This window comes from Strix aluco, chromosome Z, assembly GCF_031877795.1.
Source record: "Strix aluco isolate bStrAlu1 chromosome Z, bStrAlu1.hap1, whole genome shotgun sequence".
In the NCBI taxonomy this organism is placed as follows: Eukaryota; Metazoa; Chordata; class Aves; order Strigiformes; family Strigidae; genus Strix; species Strix aluco.
In genome coordinates this window covers 7,394,131-7,411,942 of record NC_133971.1, presented here as the reverse complement: position 1 = coordinate 7,411,942, position 17,812 = coordinate 7,394,131, and the positions used below count along the sequence as shown (strand labels likewise).

At 39.8% G+C, this 17,812-nt stretch overlaps 1 protein-coding gene across 11 annotated transcripts in view; it reads right to left on the bottom strand.

The window, feature by feature from the left end:
* SSBP2 (single stranded DNA binding protein 2) overlaps window positions 1–17,812 on the bottom strand; it is a 204,999-nt gene that overhangs the window by 144,986 nt on the left and 42,201 nt on the right. For all 11 annotated transcript variants that reach the window (XM_074813282.1, XM_074813289.1, XM_074813286.1 and 8 more), the window contains exons 2-4: window positions 14,884–14,956; window positions 6,279–6,340; window positions 4,526–4,610 (exon numbers count right to left, since the gene is read on the bottom strand). In XM_074813282.1, the coding sequence (XP_074669383.1) occupies window positions 4,526–4,610; window positions 6,279–6,340; window positions 14,884–14,956 (220 nt within the window). The remainder of the gene's footprint in view (window positions 1–4,525; window positions 4,611–6,278; window positions 6,341–14,883; window positions 14,957–17,812) is intronic.

The window sequence follows — 17,812 nt, the reverse complement described above, 5'->3', positions numbered from 1 at the left end:
CTGCTAAAAATCCATTCTTTGAGGAATCACAAGGTTTACGTTTTATTTTCCCTTTTGAACCACTATGTTTTCAGCTTGTAAAGAAGTGGAAAGAAGGCAGGACCAAGATGCATGTTGGAACCTGCTTCTCTCATCAGAATATCTCAGTTCAAAACCCAGAGAAATGAGATCTTGACTAGAGAGATTAAGAGATCTCCTTTGGACACTGTGAACAAAGAAAAACCCATTCTACAGCGAAGACTAACTTTTGCCTCAGAGCATCCATGTAAATGATCTTTCACAAGACTTCAAAGTGCAGAGTTTTCCTCCAGGAAAAATAATAGGTACCTGGTAAAGAAACGTGGGGTTTTCTGCTTCAAGTAAGTTATTCCTGCTACTGAAATGCCTGCAATATTAATAGGCTAGGTGAGCAAGCACCAGTTTTATTTCCTGAGCTACCTGAAATGTAAACAATTTCTAATTCTAAATAATTCACACTGAAACTTCAATGCCAGAACCTATCTCCCTGATCCAGCACACACACTTTCATGACATGTATCTGTCTTTTCAAGCCTAAAATATATTATATAAATGTACTTAGTGAGTGCAGAACCTTGTTCACTCAGAAGAAAACATTTCCAATTGCAAATCTCAGTAGAAAAAAAAATAGAATCCTTTTAGAGTATGAAGGACTTGCAAATACTTAACCTCAGGATGAACATAGAAAATCTTTTTAAAGACAGAGTAGGCCTTTGCTTTTCTATTTATTGGATTTTCACTAAGATGAGCACTGTCAGTACTGCAAGCACTTACAGCTTCCACCTTGAGAGTCACTTCATGTTCCTGCTGTCAGACATGAAAGATTCTTCTCCTCTCACTAGCTCGATAAAAATCAGAACTTGTATTAGTACAATCCGAACACAATGAAATTGTACTTCCAAACCCTTTCTGTACAGAACAGGGATGCTACTACATAGAGACCTGTACACACATGTATATCAGAAAATTTAAATTAAGTTACCTAAAACAATTTTTCTCGCTGTTTTACACAAATAGTCAAGCACATACTCAGTAGCACAGACTGATAGTTTGCTTGATTAGGCAGAGTTGGTATTAGAGGTAGCTCCATTATTACTCTTTTTCAGGACAGCACCAGAGTCCAAGAAGGATCCTGCTATTCTTCTCACCCAAGTATATTGCAGATATACAAAGTCCAGCTGCAGATATTTAATTGCATTCAATGACAACCAAAGCACATGCTGAAATCTTATGGCGAAGCAAATAATCAAATAAAGATCATCCCTCAAAAAAGCATTCAGGGAGGTGGGGGTGTGACAGGGGGGGCAGAAGGAATCATATGGCATTATTTTTGCAACTGCAGTTAACAGACTGTAAAACTTAAAGTAAACTTAAAAAACCAAAACCTTTCTGGATCTCTTCATTTTGAGTCAAACCTCTTTGTGTTCCAGACTGACTCACAACTCTTGTTGACTGAGGCAGCAGTATTTCACAAATCATTAAATCATCTGCAAGTGCTTTCCTCCTCACTCAAAACATTCTTAAACCTTTCTTTCTTCACAGAAGCAAAGATAGAAAAGATATGCTTAAGCTAATACAGCCTACTTAGTGTTAAAGATGACACATCTGGTGTAACCAGACCACTCGCACCTTCAGCTAGAGTCATTTTTCTTAGGTGGAGTAGAGCATATACCTAACAAAAAATTCTGAATTGCTAGTATGAATTAATAAATAAGCCTTCTGTGCATTTTTACTTACAATTGCAATTTTCAGTTATGACAGTACAGCTACAAATGCTCTATTACTTGACCTGCAGCATGATAGCAGGGTTTTGATTTACCACACCTCCCAGAGAAGACAGAATCCAGCAATGAGCTTTCTAGTGGTCTTCACTGACGATGGAATTTTGACCCCTCTGGAGTCAATGGCAAAACACTACATGGGTCAAAATTTCACTTAATAAATGTTCATCTTCCTCTGCTGTGAAGTATGCCTGGCTGTATTTTGTAACAATTTGTCATGTTCTTTAATATAAGCATACAATACACTCATAAAATATTAAATATATGTAAGATTTCAAGAGTATGCATGTAATGACTGTCTTACTAACCAAAAAGCACATGATGCTAAGGAACACCATGAGTCTTGCTTGATATTAGACAAGTTTATCCCAACTGTGACAAAAGTAACGGAAAAGCTAGCTTTTCCTGTCACCTTAAAAGATTAAGGGGGGATGGGTTTTAGAAATAACTGGTGAATTAATTTCTAAAATAAACCAATTTATTTCTAAAATAAACATTCATCCTGTCTTAACACAGATTGATGTGCATATAGAAGAATATAATTTTATTTTTCCTTCATCAAACGTGACTTTATACAGTAACATAAACATTCAGACAATAACAAAATTGTATCACACACAGAAGTTATTTGAGTATTTTCTCAGTTTTCTTGAATTATGACAATACACATCATAATGCAGACAGAACTGAGCAATAAGGCCATGTAATATTCCAAGACCTGTAGAAGCTAGAAACACTAGAAGGGTGATGGTAAGACAACATTTTTTTATTTTACATTCGATTCACCTACTCAAATTCTTAGTATACCTCAAAATGTAGAACCAGTAGTGAACTCACTGATCAATGAAACTCTCATGAGTTTAAAGAATTGTGGACTTCACTCCTTTTTAGATTTCCAAGTTCTTTTTCACTGAAAATTTCCTCTCCCTGATCATTTTGTTTCAAAATTATTTCACAACATTTACAGATTTCAGATTGTTGGCTTTTGTTATACACATTATATTTTCAGACCACAATGTCCACACTGAAGACAACTGTTGTACTGTAGATTCTGATCTCCACAAATTTAATTCACTAATGTCATTCCCTGCACTCATGAACTATTCTTGTAAAACTATTTCTCCTTCAGTGGGGAATTAAACCTTGCTGTAATAGCAATGATTCAAAACAACAGCTAAGTATTGTATTTTTCCAACAATTAAATAGTTAAAAAAGAACAGGTAAAAAAAGATTGCAGCAATTGTACTTGAAAGAGTTACTTCATTTTTAAGTTGAGGAATATGCTTTACCAAGTTGGTTGACCTTAACACCTCTGTGGGTAGAAAACTTCCGTATAACTTTGTTCCTCTCTCTGACACATTTTTTTTGTTAATTATGACCAGTGATCAGTGTAGCCCAGAGATGACTGTGCAAAACTGTGCAAGCTTCTTTACTAGTTAGCCTCATAGTCTAACCACTAAGAACAGGGTATTAAAGTGGCATTGGTCTGTAAGTAAAATATGCTAAACAGTTCTAACTGTGTTGATGGTGCATTTACAACGTAAGTCATTGTTAAGTACAAATAAGGCAGATCACCATTAGCTCACATACTGTAGGACGCCAAGCCATTATCAGATTATGACAACAGAAAATGGAAAATAGTCACTTTTAGCTGGTTCATTTCTGTTTTTCCAAATTTGTGTTTGCAAGACGCTGGGCTATGGCGGCCTAATTTTATCTGTAGAAATATTTTTCTGCAGTAACTAGACAGCATTTCTAAGACAGACTTGGAAAACACTCAACGGAAGAGGTTTCAGAGTTGTATTGTGAGAGAGTTATACCCCCTCTTTAGACTACATCAACGGCCCAAAGGAACAATAAACTAAGAGTGGTCAGTCTCCTAAGGATTTTGTCAGTAAAAATGAAATCACCAGATGGAGAGGAGCTGACGAAGTAGAAGGAATTCAAATTCTATCCTAAATCTGGAATGCAATTCTGCAATTCTGGAGAGCTCCTTTTACATTACGAGAATGGAGGAATCAGAATGAAACTGTTGCAATGTTTTGAACCCTAGTTTCTAGAATATTTTTATAATTTTATATAGTTTTATTATTATTAGTCCTTGCAGGCAAAACACCACCAAACGCCCTGCTGTGTTTTGAACTAAGTCTCAGAGGCACCAAAACTGGCATAATACACTGCCTTATATTCCTTCTGTTCTCTTGGACCAGATGATTTTGCATTTAATTTATCATATGATGCTTGTGTTTATTACACTGATGAAAAATACCTCCATCAGGATACAAAAATATCTGAAGAATAAATGACACTTTAAGTCAGTATGGTCCTGACAGAAGCCAGCTGATCGATTCCATCTACTGAACAGCCTTTTCTTTAGCACCAACAGAGTACAGGAATTTGGACAGGACATATCTGTGCTTCCATTTACCCTGTGCCTTTGTGACCAGGCTGATGTGTCCATGGCAGGGATGAGAGAAGGACATTCTTCATTCTGCATTAACACATGAGACAGCACTTTGGTTTCTGAGATGGCTTCCCAGAGTTATCTGTATGGCACTGGGTAATCAAGGAATTATAAAGTCCTAATTCTAAGGCATTCCCAGAAAGCTGAGTTACTTATATATGACCAACACCCGCATTTTTGAGCCACTGTACTGTAGAGATACTTCTCTATCACATTTATACATATAATTAATGAAAGTGTGGTAAAGACACACAAAACTTACATAATCATGAAAAGCTTTTGCTTCACTTGAATGTTCACATGTTTCTCGTCTTTCTGGAGCTGCACAGTAGAGATCCCAAAATACACTGCAAGTTAAGAAGTTACAGAGATGGTGAAAAAAGCATGTAATACTTGTGTAGATTTTATGGTGTACACACATCATATATACAAAGAGACATATCAATTCCTCGCCAAGGGATGAAAACATTTCTATGAAAGAATTTAGTTTTGTAAAACATCTGTGAGGAATCAAGTCCTGCTATCTGATTCTCTGAGGCAAGCAGTGCCCTATTCCTTTAATATCACTGTAGTATAGACCAAGAAGCTAGTCTAACAGACAAGGTTTAAGGGTGTAAAGTGTATTACTGAAGCTCTGTATTTAACCTCATCCCTCTGGCAACTGCTGCAATTAACTTCCACAAAGCACAGGAAGGGACAGATTTGTAATAACATGAAAAGGCAAGCAACTGGAGAGAAAACTGGGAGTTCTTCCAAGGTCCAATACTGTGCTTTAAACAAAAATTCCAAGAGAAACAGGTGTATGGACAAGAGTAGGAAATAGATGGGTATGTTCTTTGGTTACAAAGAGTGAAAGGGATTTATGGTACTCCCACTGGTCTTTCCCCCCAATACCCTTCAAATAGAGTTATACACAAATCAGTTCTAACACAAAGTTTCTAGAATTAAATTATGTGTATGCTAGAACAATTAAAAGAATAAAATTTGTTAAGAGTTTCATAGTGCTTCTTTACTGTTTTAGACTTAATCCTCTGTAATTTAGTCCAGCACCATAAGAAATTATGGAAAATTTGAGCACTCTGCCGCAGACAATCAAAATTAAGGATAATACAGACATCAGAGATACAAGGGTCATGTTCTTCTTGCCAGGTTTCTATCAAATAGCTAAAAGCTATGAGAGCAAAGTCAGTGAATATGCTACGTTCCATGCAGCTGTACAAATAACTTGGGTTCAAATGGGACCACTTTAAAACTTGTAAATTCTTGTATTCCTGACAGGTGGACATATTCTTTGTAATTTTGTATTCTTTCAAACACAAGCATATTGCACGTAGTCAAATCATGTGACAGCTAATAAATACCATGGCTAAATAGCAGTGACTGTGAGCACTCTTTTCTCCCTGGGAATTCTACACACACAAATGTGTCTGTGCACACCAGTATTTATAAGCAAATGGTATCATGCATTAAAAATTATGAGTCAACTCCATGTCTACCTGTCTTCTGAGCAGCAGGACACCGTGCAAATGCAGACAATGGAGCACCAAGCCCATGCTAACGCACACTGCCTCTCAAAAAGGCTGGTAGCTTGGGTTCAGCTAATTACTTTCATATGCTCTTCCTGTGACTAGAATGTGGACTGTAGACTGAGGGAGGTCACATGTATATGCATAGTCTCTGTATATACTTTTTTTCAAATGCAATTATTTAGGACATATAGAATGATCTCTTCAATGCACAATTTACTGGAAGGTGATGAAGAAAGAAATGCAGGCCATCTTCTTTCAAAGATGCTTTCTTATCAATGCACTATGCAATACTTCTTTTCCTGTATCTAATATCTGTATCTTTTCTATATTTAATTTTCTGTTCTTTCATTCCTTAACAAGAAAATGGTTCTTGAGCCTCATCTTCACATTCCTTCAGCTATGTTCACCTGAATTTCTTGCCTCCAGCTGCTAGAACTAGCAATCAACATATTCTAAAAATCAGAGGAAAAGAAAATTCATACTTACCACCACCAGGAATGCAAGAATCCTGGGGGCTCCCCAAGTGTGATGTTTTTTTCCCATCTTATCTAAAACAAACCAATAAAAATGGAGTTGTACATTTTTGCGATCATTGTACCTAAAAAGCATTACATAATTCATGCAGCTAGCAAAAAGAGAAAGTATTTTGTAGTTATGAAAGGCTTTATCATCAATCTGGATGGCCATATTACTTACTTTATTACACTTATTAATATAGCTGATACTTAAAATAAGCTTTTCTTATTCTAGGAAGGCATATTTTAGATTTTTTTTTGTTTGTTCATGTTCTGAATACAGTGTTACTAACGGTGTAATTTTTATCACTTCACCATCAAGACATGCATTATTTTAAGGTCAAAAATGTATGACAAAAAAACCTGCAAAACCCAGTGTTAAAAAGTACCCTTAAAATAATCTAAAAGATTTTCCAATTTGCACTAACATAGAAGACACAGAACTAATGTTACTGATTCAGCAGGTGGCACTCTTCCCTCCGCATCCAAAGCGAGCCAGTGTTTTATAATCCTCAAGGAGTGCTTTACTGTTACGAGGTAATGTGGCAAATACAAGCAGCATCAGTTAAACCCCAGTCTCCCACCACTCAATGCAGAGCTAGTTTAGCTTGGTTTGTCTGTGCTGGCAGCCTCTCCTGAAGAGCTATACTGGCTGTGAATTCTTTCCCACCCAGGAAGCTTGGTTTGTTTTTAACACTCTTTTCAAAGGAAATGCAGTTTAATATCTCTTACCCTTGACTTCACACTTTCCTTGTTGATCAGCAAACCCATTAGACAACATAATGCACGGTGACAGCGTTCTGTCTCTCTGCAATACTTCCCAAATGTTGTATCTTAACTATAATCACACAACCGTTTTATTAATGCCATAGTCATTAGTTTGTCCTTAACTACAAAATTAAATAGTTTGGACTTTAATAAAGCCCGTGTAACTGCTTAAGCAGCTCCGTTACAAATAATTGGAGGTCCTGCAGAAATCCACACAACACTGTACAGAAGGATGTCTCATGTTAAAACTGGGTGGAAACTAGGGCGTTGCATGCACTCCAAATTCCTCCAGTTACAAGTCCACATAGCATTATTTCCTGTCCAATTTTGTTTCGAAAAAAATTGTTTAAACACAAACCATATTCTGCTCTAGGGACAGAAGTAATGGCAGACAAAAAGAATTATTTTAATTAAACACTTAAGCAGCCTTAATATAAGAGGTATTTAAAGATACATATATAAAAGTACATAAAAACACAGATATAGTGTTCACACTGCCAGAGGCACTGGTGAAGCTGGCATTTTCCAAAAGAGACTAAAACTTTGATTCCCAACTGCAACTTGATTTCCACATCCAGTTCTTAAGAAATTTAAATACATACAAGTTGTGTCAATAGCTTGCAGGAGAAGAATATGTAGTTCATACACCTAAAAATGTTCTTTGCACTCATACAAAGTAACTGAATGTAATTTTAATATATTAATACTACTATTCAAAAATAATTTTGTTATTTAAAAATTTTTTTTAAAAGGTAACCTTGAGGCACTATCACTTCTGTTGGTAAAGCTGCCAGAATCAACCAACTGCTCAGTGCTTAACCCTACCACCACCATGTAACAGTAGTTAATATATAAAAAGCATCTTTTAAAAAGCTCCTGCTTAAGTACTGGCAGATAACAATATTATTAAAATGAAAAATATAAATAAAAGCCAAAGCTACTACAAAGGTATTAAACGCTCTTCAATACACCCTACTGAAGCATAACTGCTCCTCACATGCTCTGGGAATGGCTTGGAAGGACTTGTGTTAATCACTAGGAATACACAGTACTTCTGAGAAGTTTTAAAGGTAGCATAATGAAGAGATGCAACATACAACCAAATCAAAAAATCATTCCTGAAGTTGAAACATCCATCAGCTAAGAGTAAAACTTATGTCAGTGTGGAAGTTTGGGGCTTCTTTGAAGGGGTTTAGTTTTGTTTTTCAAAAAATACATACTTCTGTCTCACATGGCAGATGTCAGTCTGTCTGACCACAGAGGCTTAAAAAGATTTATAAAGAACTATTAATTTTAGAAAAATGCCCTCACTGTCAACTGTACTGATTAAGCTCACAGTCAGTGATTGATTAACAGGAAAATGCCTACCTTCCTGGTCCAGCCAAGCTAATGGATTATTCCTCCAAGGCTAATACCTAACTTCAAGGATAGAAAATACAGGGGATAAGGATCAGCTCTTCAAGGAAAACGTAGCAGCTGGGACACCAAAGGATTCTGGAGCAGAACAGCTTCTTTTGTTTGAAAAATGTGCACACCCCATCTAAATAGCTCTATTCAACCCTCATCAGCAATGACATAGCATAGACAAAAGCTGAAGCCCCTAGCCATTTTGCCAATTGTATGATGAACTGGTATGAAACAGCTGTTGAGTTACTTCACAGAATCACAGAATCATGAAGGTTGGAAAGGACCTTGAAGATCATCCAGTCCAACCGTTAACCTAACACTGACAGTTCTCAACTACACCATATCCCCCAGCGCTATGTCGACCTGACTCTTAAAACACCTCCAGGGATGGGGACTCCACCACCTCCCTGGGCAGCCCATTCCAACGCCCAACAACTCCTTCTGGAAAGAAATGCTTCCTAATACCCAGTCTAAACCTTCCCTGGAGCAACTTGAGGCCATTCCCTCTTGTCCTATCACTTGTTACTTGGTTAAAGAGACTCATCCCCAGCTCTCTGCACCCTCCTTTCAGGTAGTTGTAGAGGGTGATGAGGTCTCCCCTCAGCCTCCTCTTCTCCAGACTAAACAACCCCAGTTCCCTCAGCCGCTCCTCATACGACCTGTGCTCCAGACCCTGCACCAGCTTCGTTGCCCTTCTCTGGACACGCTCGAGTCATTCAATGTCCTTTTTGTAGCGAGGGGCCCAAAACTGAACACAGTCATCGAGGTGTGGCCTCACCAGTGCCAAGTACAGGGGCAGGATCCCTTCCCTGTCCCTGCTGGCCACGCTATTTCTGATACAAGCCAGGATGCCATTGGCCTTCTTGGCCACCTGGGCACACTGCTGGCTCCTGTTCAGCCGGCTGTCAATCAACACCCCCAGGTCCCTCTCTGACTGGCAGCTCTCCAGCCACTCCTCCCCAAGCCTGTAGCCATGTGTCCTGGTTTAACCAGGATAGGGTTAAGTTTCCCCAGCAGTGGGGGGGAGCTCTAGCCGGGTTATTCAGATACCATGCGGATGTCACATCCTGGCAGGTCACATTTTTCCTGGCGCGGAGCGCGGTGCACTCGTGGTTTTGTACATCGTGCTTCAAACTGCTGTATTTGGTAGCTATTTTGCTCTGTTCATTGCTATCACTATTACTGTTATTGTTGTTGTTTGTTGTGTTGCTATTGCATTGTTGTATTAAACCTTTCCTTATTTCAGTCCTGGGGCTTTGTATTTCACTCCCTTTGTGGGGGAGGGGTAGCGGCCCTGTGGTCTCAGACCCCGGCAGGGGCTAAACCATCACACCATGCAGGGGGTTGTTGTGGCCCAAGTGCAGCACCTGGCATTTGGCCTTACTGAAACTCCTCCAGTTGGCCTTAGCCCATTGTTCCAGCCTGTCCAGATCTCTCTGCAGAGCCTCCCTACCCTCGAGCAGATCAACACTCCCACCCAACTTGGTGTCATCTGCAAACTTACTGAGGGTGCACTCAATCCCCTCATCTAGATCATCAATAAAGATGTTAAACAGGAGTGGCCCCAAAACCGAGCCCTGGGGGACACCACTCGTGACCGGCCACCAACTGGATTTAACTCCGTTCACCACAACTCTTTGGGCCCGGCCATCCAGACAGTTTTTTACCCAGCAAAGCGTGTGCCCATAGCAGCCAGTTTCACCAGGAGAATGCTGTGGGAAATGGTGTCAAAGGCCTTACTGAAGTCAAGGTAGACAACATCCACAGCCTTTCCCTCATCCAATAAGCAGGTCGCCCTGTCGTAGAAGGAGATCAGGTTTGTCAAGCAGGACCTGCCTTTCATGAACCCATGCTGACTGGGCCTGATCATCTGGTTGTCCCAGATGTGCTGTGTGATGATACTCAGGATGAGCTGCTCCATCAGCTTCCCGGGCACCGACGTGAAGCTGACAGGCCTGTAATTTCCTGGATCATCCTTCCAACCCTTCTTATATATGGGTGTCACATTGGCCAGTTTCCGATCTTTCGGGACCTCCCCGGTCAGGCAGGACTGCTGGTAAATGCTGGAAAGCGGCTTGGCGAGCCCCCCAGCCAGCTCCTTCAGCACCCTCGGGTGTATCCCATCTGGTTCCATAGACTTGTGTCTGTGTGATGCAGCAGGTCACTGACTATCTCCTCCTGGATTGTGGGGGGGTCATTCTCCCAGTCTGTGTCTTCTGGCTGAGGAGGCTGGATTCCCTCAATACAACTAGTCTTGTTATTAAACACTGAGGCAAAGAAGGCATTAAGCACCTCAGCCTTTTCCTCATCACTTGTTACCATGTTTCCTCCTGCATCTAGCAGGGGATGGAGGCTCTCCCTGGTCTTTCTTTTGCTGCTCACATACTTATAGAAACACTTCTTGCTGTCCTTGATTGCTGAAGCCAGATTAGTTTCCAGCTGGGCTTTAGACCTCCTGATTTCTGCCCTGCATAGCCTCACAGCCTCTTTGTAATCACTGTGAGTGGCTACCCCCTTCTTCCAAAGGCTGTAAACTCTCCTTTTCTCCCTGAGTTGCAGCCAAAGCTCCCTGTTCAGCCAGGGTGGTCTTCTCTGCCACCAGCTTCTCTTACAGCACCTGGGGACTGTCTGCTCCTGAGCCATTAAGACTTCCTTCTTAAAGAGTGCCCAGCATTCCTGGACCCCTATACCCTTCAGGGTCGTCTCCCAAGGGATCCTGTCAAGCAGGTGCCTAAACAAGACAAAGTCAGCCCTTTGGAAGTCCAGGATGTCAGTTCTGCTGCCCCCTCTCCTGGCCTCTCTAAGAACAGAGAACTCTATTATTTCATGATCGCTGTGCCCTAGTCGGCCTCCAACCACCACATCATCCACCAGTCCTTCTCTGTTCACAAAGAAGAGATCCAGCAGGGCACCTTCTCTGGTTTGTTCTCTCACCAGCTGCGTCAGGAAGTTGTCTCCCACATTCCAGGAATCTCCGGGACTGGTCTCACTTTGCTGTGCTGTATTTCCAGCAGATGTCTGGGAAGTTAAAGTCTCCCACAGGAACAAGGGCAAGCGATCGTGAGATTTCTCCTAAATGCCTACAGAATATTTCATCCACCTCTCCGTCCTGGGTGGGTGGCCTATAGTAGACTCCTACTACAACATCTGCCCTGTTCGCCTTCCCCCTGATTCTAACGCAAAGACACTCCACCCTGTCTTCACTACACTTGTGCTCAAAGCAATCATAACAGTCCCTAACATACAGCGCCACCCCACCACCTCTCCTTCCTTGTCTGTCCCTCCTAAAGAGCTTGTAGCCCTCAACAGGCGCACTCCAGTCATGGGAGACATCCCACCACGTCTCTGTAACAGGCACTACATCATAATGTTCCTGTTTCATCATGGCTTCAAGCTCCTCCTGTTTGTTACCCATGCTGTGTGCATTGGTATACATGCACTTCAGATGGGCTGATGTTTTGCCCCCTTCCCCCTTCAAATCTAGTTTAAAGCTCTGTCTATGAGCCCAACTAACTCCTGCCCGAAGATCCTCTTCCCCCTCTGGGACAGGTGAATTCTATCTAATGCCAAAAGGTCTGGTGCCCTGTATACCAACCCATGATTGAAAAATCCAAAGCCCTGACGGTAACACCAGTCTTGGAGCCACTTCAACCCAGTACTTCCTGCCATGTCTCCTGAAAGGAAGTGAAATTGCAGACCAAGATACAAGAGTTATAGCCAATAAACTGAAGATGTCTCTGCTATCAAGAGATCCAGGAAAATGCTAGATGAGCCTGAGGTCCTGTGTTTCTGAGATGAAGGCAACAAAGCTTTGAAGGCTGTACTCAACAAGGACCACAAAGCACAGTTCACCTTGTAACTCAAAAATCAGCAGAGGACTTCTAGACCTTACTGACTCATAGAATCATAGAATCACAGAACAGCTCAGGTTGGAAGGGACCTCGAAAGATCATCTGGTACAGTCTTTTATGGGAAAAGGAGCCCAAATGAGATTATTTAACACTCTGTCCAGTTGTGTCTTGAAAACTTCCAGTGATGGGTACTCTACCATGTCCCTGAAGAGGCTGTTCCAGCGAATGACTGTTCTTACTGTAAAAAAAACCCAATATTCTTTCTTGTATGAAGATGAAATCCCTCTCTGTGTAACTTGTACCCATTGCCCCTGGTGTTCTCCATATGGCTCCTAATGAAGGGAAAGCCTTTGTTCTCTTCATAGTCACCCTTCAAGTACTGGAACAGTGTGATGTGGTGCCCCCTGAGCCTTCTCCTACCCAGGAAGAAAAGCCCTAACTCCTTTAGTCTTACCTCACAGCGCAGTTTCTCCAGCACTTTGACTTGTGGATCAGTTCTACAAAATCCAAACTAGACATAAAGCATTACAAAAATATAGGAATGTTTAGAACCACCATCTCTAAGTTATCTAGTAGCAGAGTGGACTCCATGATATCCAACTTAAATTTTCCTTTTCTTAATTTTGTTTCATTATTCTTAGTCACGCTCCCTGGTAGATCTTTAAGGAAGGGCTCTTAATTGTCATGTATACATATATAGAGACCACTGACTGCTGTATAGCTCAAAAAATCCATGTATTCTTACATTTTTTATGCCCCAACATTCAGTCTTAGAGCTGCTTGGAACTATTTCATCTTTAACAAAATCCACCTAAACTATTCTGGCAGGTGCAGACTGCCAGAGCAGAGAGGGCATTGAGCCCAAACAGCTATGCTTTTTAAGGAGGGATCAAACCAATACAAATTTCCTCCTGTGCCACCTGGGTGTCTCCTACACCTGAAGTACTCTCCAAACAAGCTCGTTGCAACAGGGCAGTTGCTTCTTATCATCTATGAGCTAGACAAGACAAAAACACATGGAAAGTTTTAACTTCCATCAGATCATAAATTCGCTAGAAGACTTTTCTGCACTTCTCTCAACTATGTTCTCTTGTTTTCATCCCATATGCCAATACTCAAACAAAAACAGCTGACTCACATGGGGTACAGAGTTGGGGTAGCTATTTCTGGTTTACAGCCAAGGACTGAATGGGCATTACAATGTTAAGACCTGTCTACTACACAATCAACTACCATTTTTTTTCTGCTGCTTTTACCACTTGCCGTTTAACTTCCGCATTTTAGTTTCTTTTCTGCTAGCTGTATTAGTGTACAGTTTTCTCAATCTGCACTTGTCCACCCAAATACAATTTCTTCCAGGTTTTTCTGTATCAGTGATAACTGCCTCTGGTTCAACATATCACCACTCACAAATACTGTCAGTAGAGTATTTACCCTTCTGCACTGATAATGAATGAGGTAAATAAACACACAGCTTTGTGTGAAATCTAACAGACACCTCATACCAACTCTATACATTATTATTTGTCCCTGTCCCATGTTTACCGTCTGTTGGCTAGTATCACTCTTAATTTGAAAGATTTGATATATTGTCATATTACATTTGTTCAGACCTGAAAGTTTCTGTATAACCCAAGACTGAATTAGTTTTAAAAGCTAAGTTTCAAGACACTGTATTGAATGTTTTCTAGAAATCCAAATGTCATACCAGTTATACTTCTGCCAACTGCTCATTTTGGAAATATATCATAAAAACACAACGAGCAAAATGAATCTTGCACAGTGTATTATTTACAAATGACAGCTGTTTTGGGAAAGCCAAGATGATACTCTCTATTATTTTCTCTCTTATTTTTCCATTGCTTTACCAAAGAGAAAAAACAATTGTCAAAAACATACTTTACTATAAACATAAACTGATACTACCACAATTGTACTGCTTTTCCTTATCTCTGCTACATGAATTTTCTATAACCACCACAAACAATGCTCTGGGTTCCCATCCTCCTCTCTCTCACCTCCAAAATGTCATCACCAGCATAGTAATTATGGTTGTAGACGTAATTGATTTGCCAGATGAAAAGAAGGGAAGTGGTTAGAAGCATGGTAAGAATACACATAGAGATCAGTGCTGCTTAAGAGAATGAGAACTGCAAGTGTATGACAGTAGGATGTAAAATACATGACTGCTGTGTATTTTGGAAGGGTACATCTTCATGGTTGGAGATATCAACAATAAATTAGAAGTTCATCAAAAAGGAGTACCATTGATCCATTTTCTAACATGCACATTTATTACAGAAGATAGATTAATCTTTCCCCAGTGTAAGTAGCAAATCACAGAACAGGCATAACAAATCACAGCAAAAATAGTTATGCAAAGTTAAATGACATGGCAAACCAGCTCCCACAGAATCAGAAATCTATGCTGATCAATGTAAACAGATATTCAAAGTTGTCACTGCTGATTTTATTCTAGACCAAGGTATATGTATTTCACCTGCACACACTGGGAAGTTGTGCAAAGGAAAAAAGGATGGGGAAACGTACCTCTGATAAAAACGTCTGGGCTGATTTCTGTGCTCCTACATGGAGCAGATATTCATATACGTACAGTGCTAATCTGAAAAATAAACAAAAAGGACAATATTTAGTATTGTGCATTTGTTTGCTCCTCTTCTTTAGAAACAAGATATTATCAGAACTTTGAGGTGCACTCTACTGCCTTTCACAAACCACTATATACTGAACATGTCAAATATACCAGAATTTTTAAACTAGACATGTAGATCAGTCTGGGCAGAGGTGTTTAAATAGTAGTTAATTAATTATTATTAAACCCCAAATTACTTAATGTCAACATTTTTAATGATATTTGGACAAGTGCCCACTGCTGGTCTGTATTTGCCCACTCTATACCATGCTTACTCTAAATATATTCGTACAGCAACACCAATTATATTTCCAGATCAAATTTTTTTACATGTGGAATGTGTCAAGCTGTTAGCATACTTCAACAATAGTAGTCTGTGTTTATTCAAAGAACATGCAAACTCCAGACTGCATCAAGAAAAGTGATCCCATCATCCATACACAGCACGCAGTACAACCACATCTCTCAAGAGAAGTGCAAACAGATTTTTAGATTCGTTCAGACTTGTGCATCTAGGAGCTCCGATGACAACAGTGCTACAGGCTACTGTCAAAGCTCCCAAAGGAGTTTCCCAAAAAGTGATCTTCAGCACCCAAGCACATCTCCAACTAAGTCCAAAGAGCTAGAATAAGAAGCTCAGTGCAGAAAGAAGACTCATTCCCTGAATGACTACCCACCACACTTGGGCTGGGAAACCCTGTTCAGCAGCCCAAGAACAGGGGAGCAGTAACAACCACCAACTTCTATTGAGATAGGCTATGTAGGCTACATTTGAACTAGACAACCAAAGAGGTAACACCTTGTATTCCTCAGCTGACTCTACATAGAGGCTCCCGTCTGCCTGCATGTTTCAAGTCTTTCAAAAGGAAATCTTGTTTAAAAAAATGATTTAATAATAATGCTTGGAAATTGTCTATAAAACATTTCACAGCCCAAGAAAATAAAAGAAAGTCAGGCTGTGTGTCTTTTAAATTTGCTAGCTGAACTGTTTTTAAGAAGTAAAATGTATTCGCGTGCACTTCGTGATACACCACTGTTCTTATTTGAAGCATTTTACTATTCATATTCAAAAATATGCAGTTTAACTAAACAAAGTAGAGAAGCAGAGAATACCTATTTTTCTGTTACTGTTCAAAACACCATGCAGTATTAGATGCGATAACTGTCATCATAGCACTGACAGTAGTAATTATTGCAGTAACCTATTAAGTATGAAATTTTAAAATCTGGGAGACGCATTCAATAAAAATTGTTTTCACTAGTTGTTTATACTTTGTACATGCAATACACATACTACTTTATTCCCTGACTTCAAAAGCAAAAATGTATTTTTTTCCTCAAATTTAAAAAAAAATAATTTAAATTGATATTCAAACATGTGACTGGGTTTAGTTTGAACCTTGAGAAGGGTCGTATCCACTTTTTAATTCCAGTACAAAACCAGTTATTTATCAGTTTGTATTGTGCCATATCAACAAATGCAGAGCTCAGCAGAAAACAGTGAGTTCTTCCAATGGAGCACACTATGATCCAGAGCTCCACTGAGAAGCAGCTCAGAGGACACAGTGATATGTCCCTCTAAGTACTGTGGAGAGAGAGGGGATCACGTACTCTCTAGACTCTCATCCCAAAAGCAGAATGGCATATGTCAAAAAAAAGAAAAAAAGAAAAAAAAAAAAAAATCACATCTTGTTGACTTAATTCTTCCCAGTTCAGCTATTATTCAATTTTTAAGCAATAGATGGTTGCAGACAAAAATCTAAAATCTAAGAAAGATGTAAAGGCAGAGAGGAAGCACTTTCAACAACTGCCAAGATGACTTGAATACCCAATAACACTTTAAAGCATCTCATTTGTCTTCTGAGAGTCCCTTTTTTGTTCTTATCAAAACATGAAGCCTGCAGTCCAGATAAAAGGATTTGTGCGATCATATCCCTTCTACCCCACAAAGTGAAACAGCACAAAACCCAGGAGTTTATTGCAGGCGCACCACCTTCATAAGTCTGCCATCTGTTGAAAGCTTTAGCAAATACTGCACCATGACACCCAAACTGACAGAGCAATACTTTAATATTGAGACAAATTTGTGAGTCTTATCTCAGGATTCCTGGAGTCTACTAGCAAAACACAGCACACACAGCCGTGCTCCAGCACAAGTCAACATCGTTACCCTGTGCCCATCTTTGCACAGGATGGTCCAAAAAATCCGAGATATTTCAACACTGCGAAAAAGACAACCCCGAAACCTTGACTTAACAACACAGAATGTGCTAATTAAGTGTAATTAAAACTAGAACAACATCTACAACTCTTTGACATGCATTATTACATCTTGGTCTAAACATACCAGCAGTGAAATTAAATGGTGCAACTATTAAGTGCAGGGGGTAAACACGACAGATTTCAGGAAAAGAGTAAATACTGCGGGTTTTAGGCTTCCAAGTTGATTCACCTGCAGTAAATCAAGAGCAGAACCACGCTGGCAAGGGGACTGCTTGGCTCCTGTGCCAGGAAAGCCAGGACCACCTTCCATGAACAGATGTGAGACAGAAGGCACAACACAAAATAACCTGATTGGGTCTTATTAGATCTAGATCGCTGATCTATCCCTAGTTATTATGCTGTCAGGAAGTCTTTACAGAAGTTAACAATGTTATAGCTTCATTCAGAAATAAATGCTTTACCACAGAGATCAAAAGAAAGATACTAATGTTTTACTGCATTAGCTGCAGCAAAAGAATCAATGGAAACGGATGCTCTGAGGAAAGACAGCAAAGAAACCCAAAAAAGATAAAACACTGTGTAACAAGGAGGATTACCAGATAT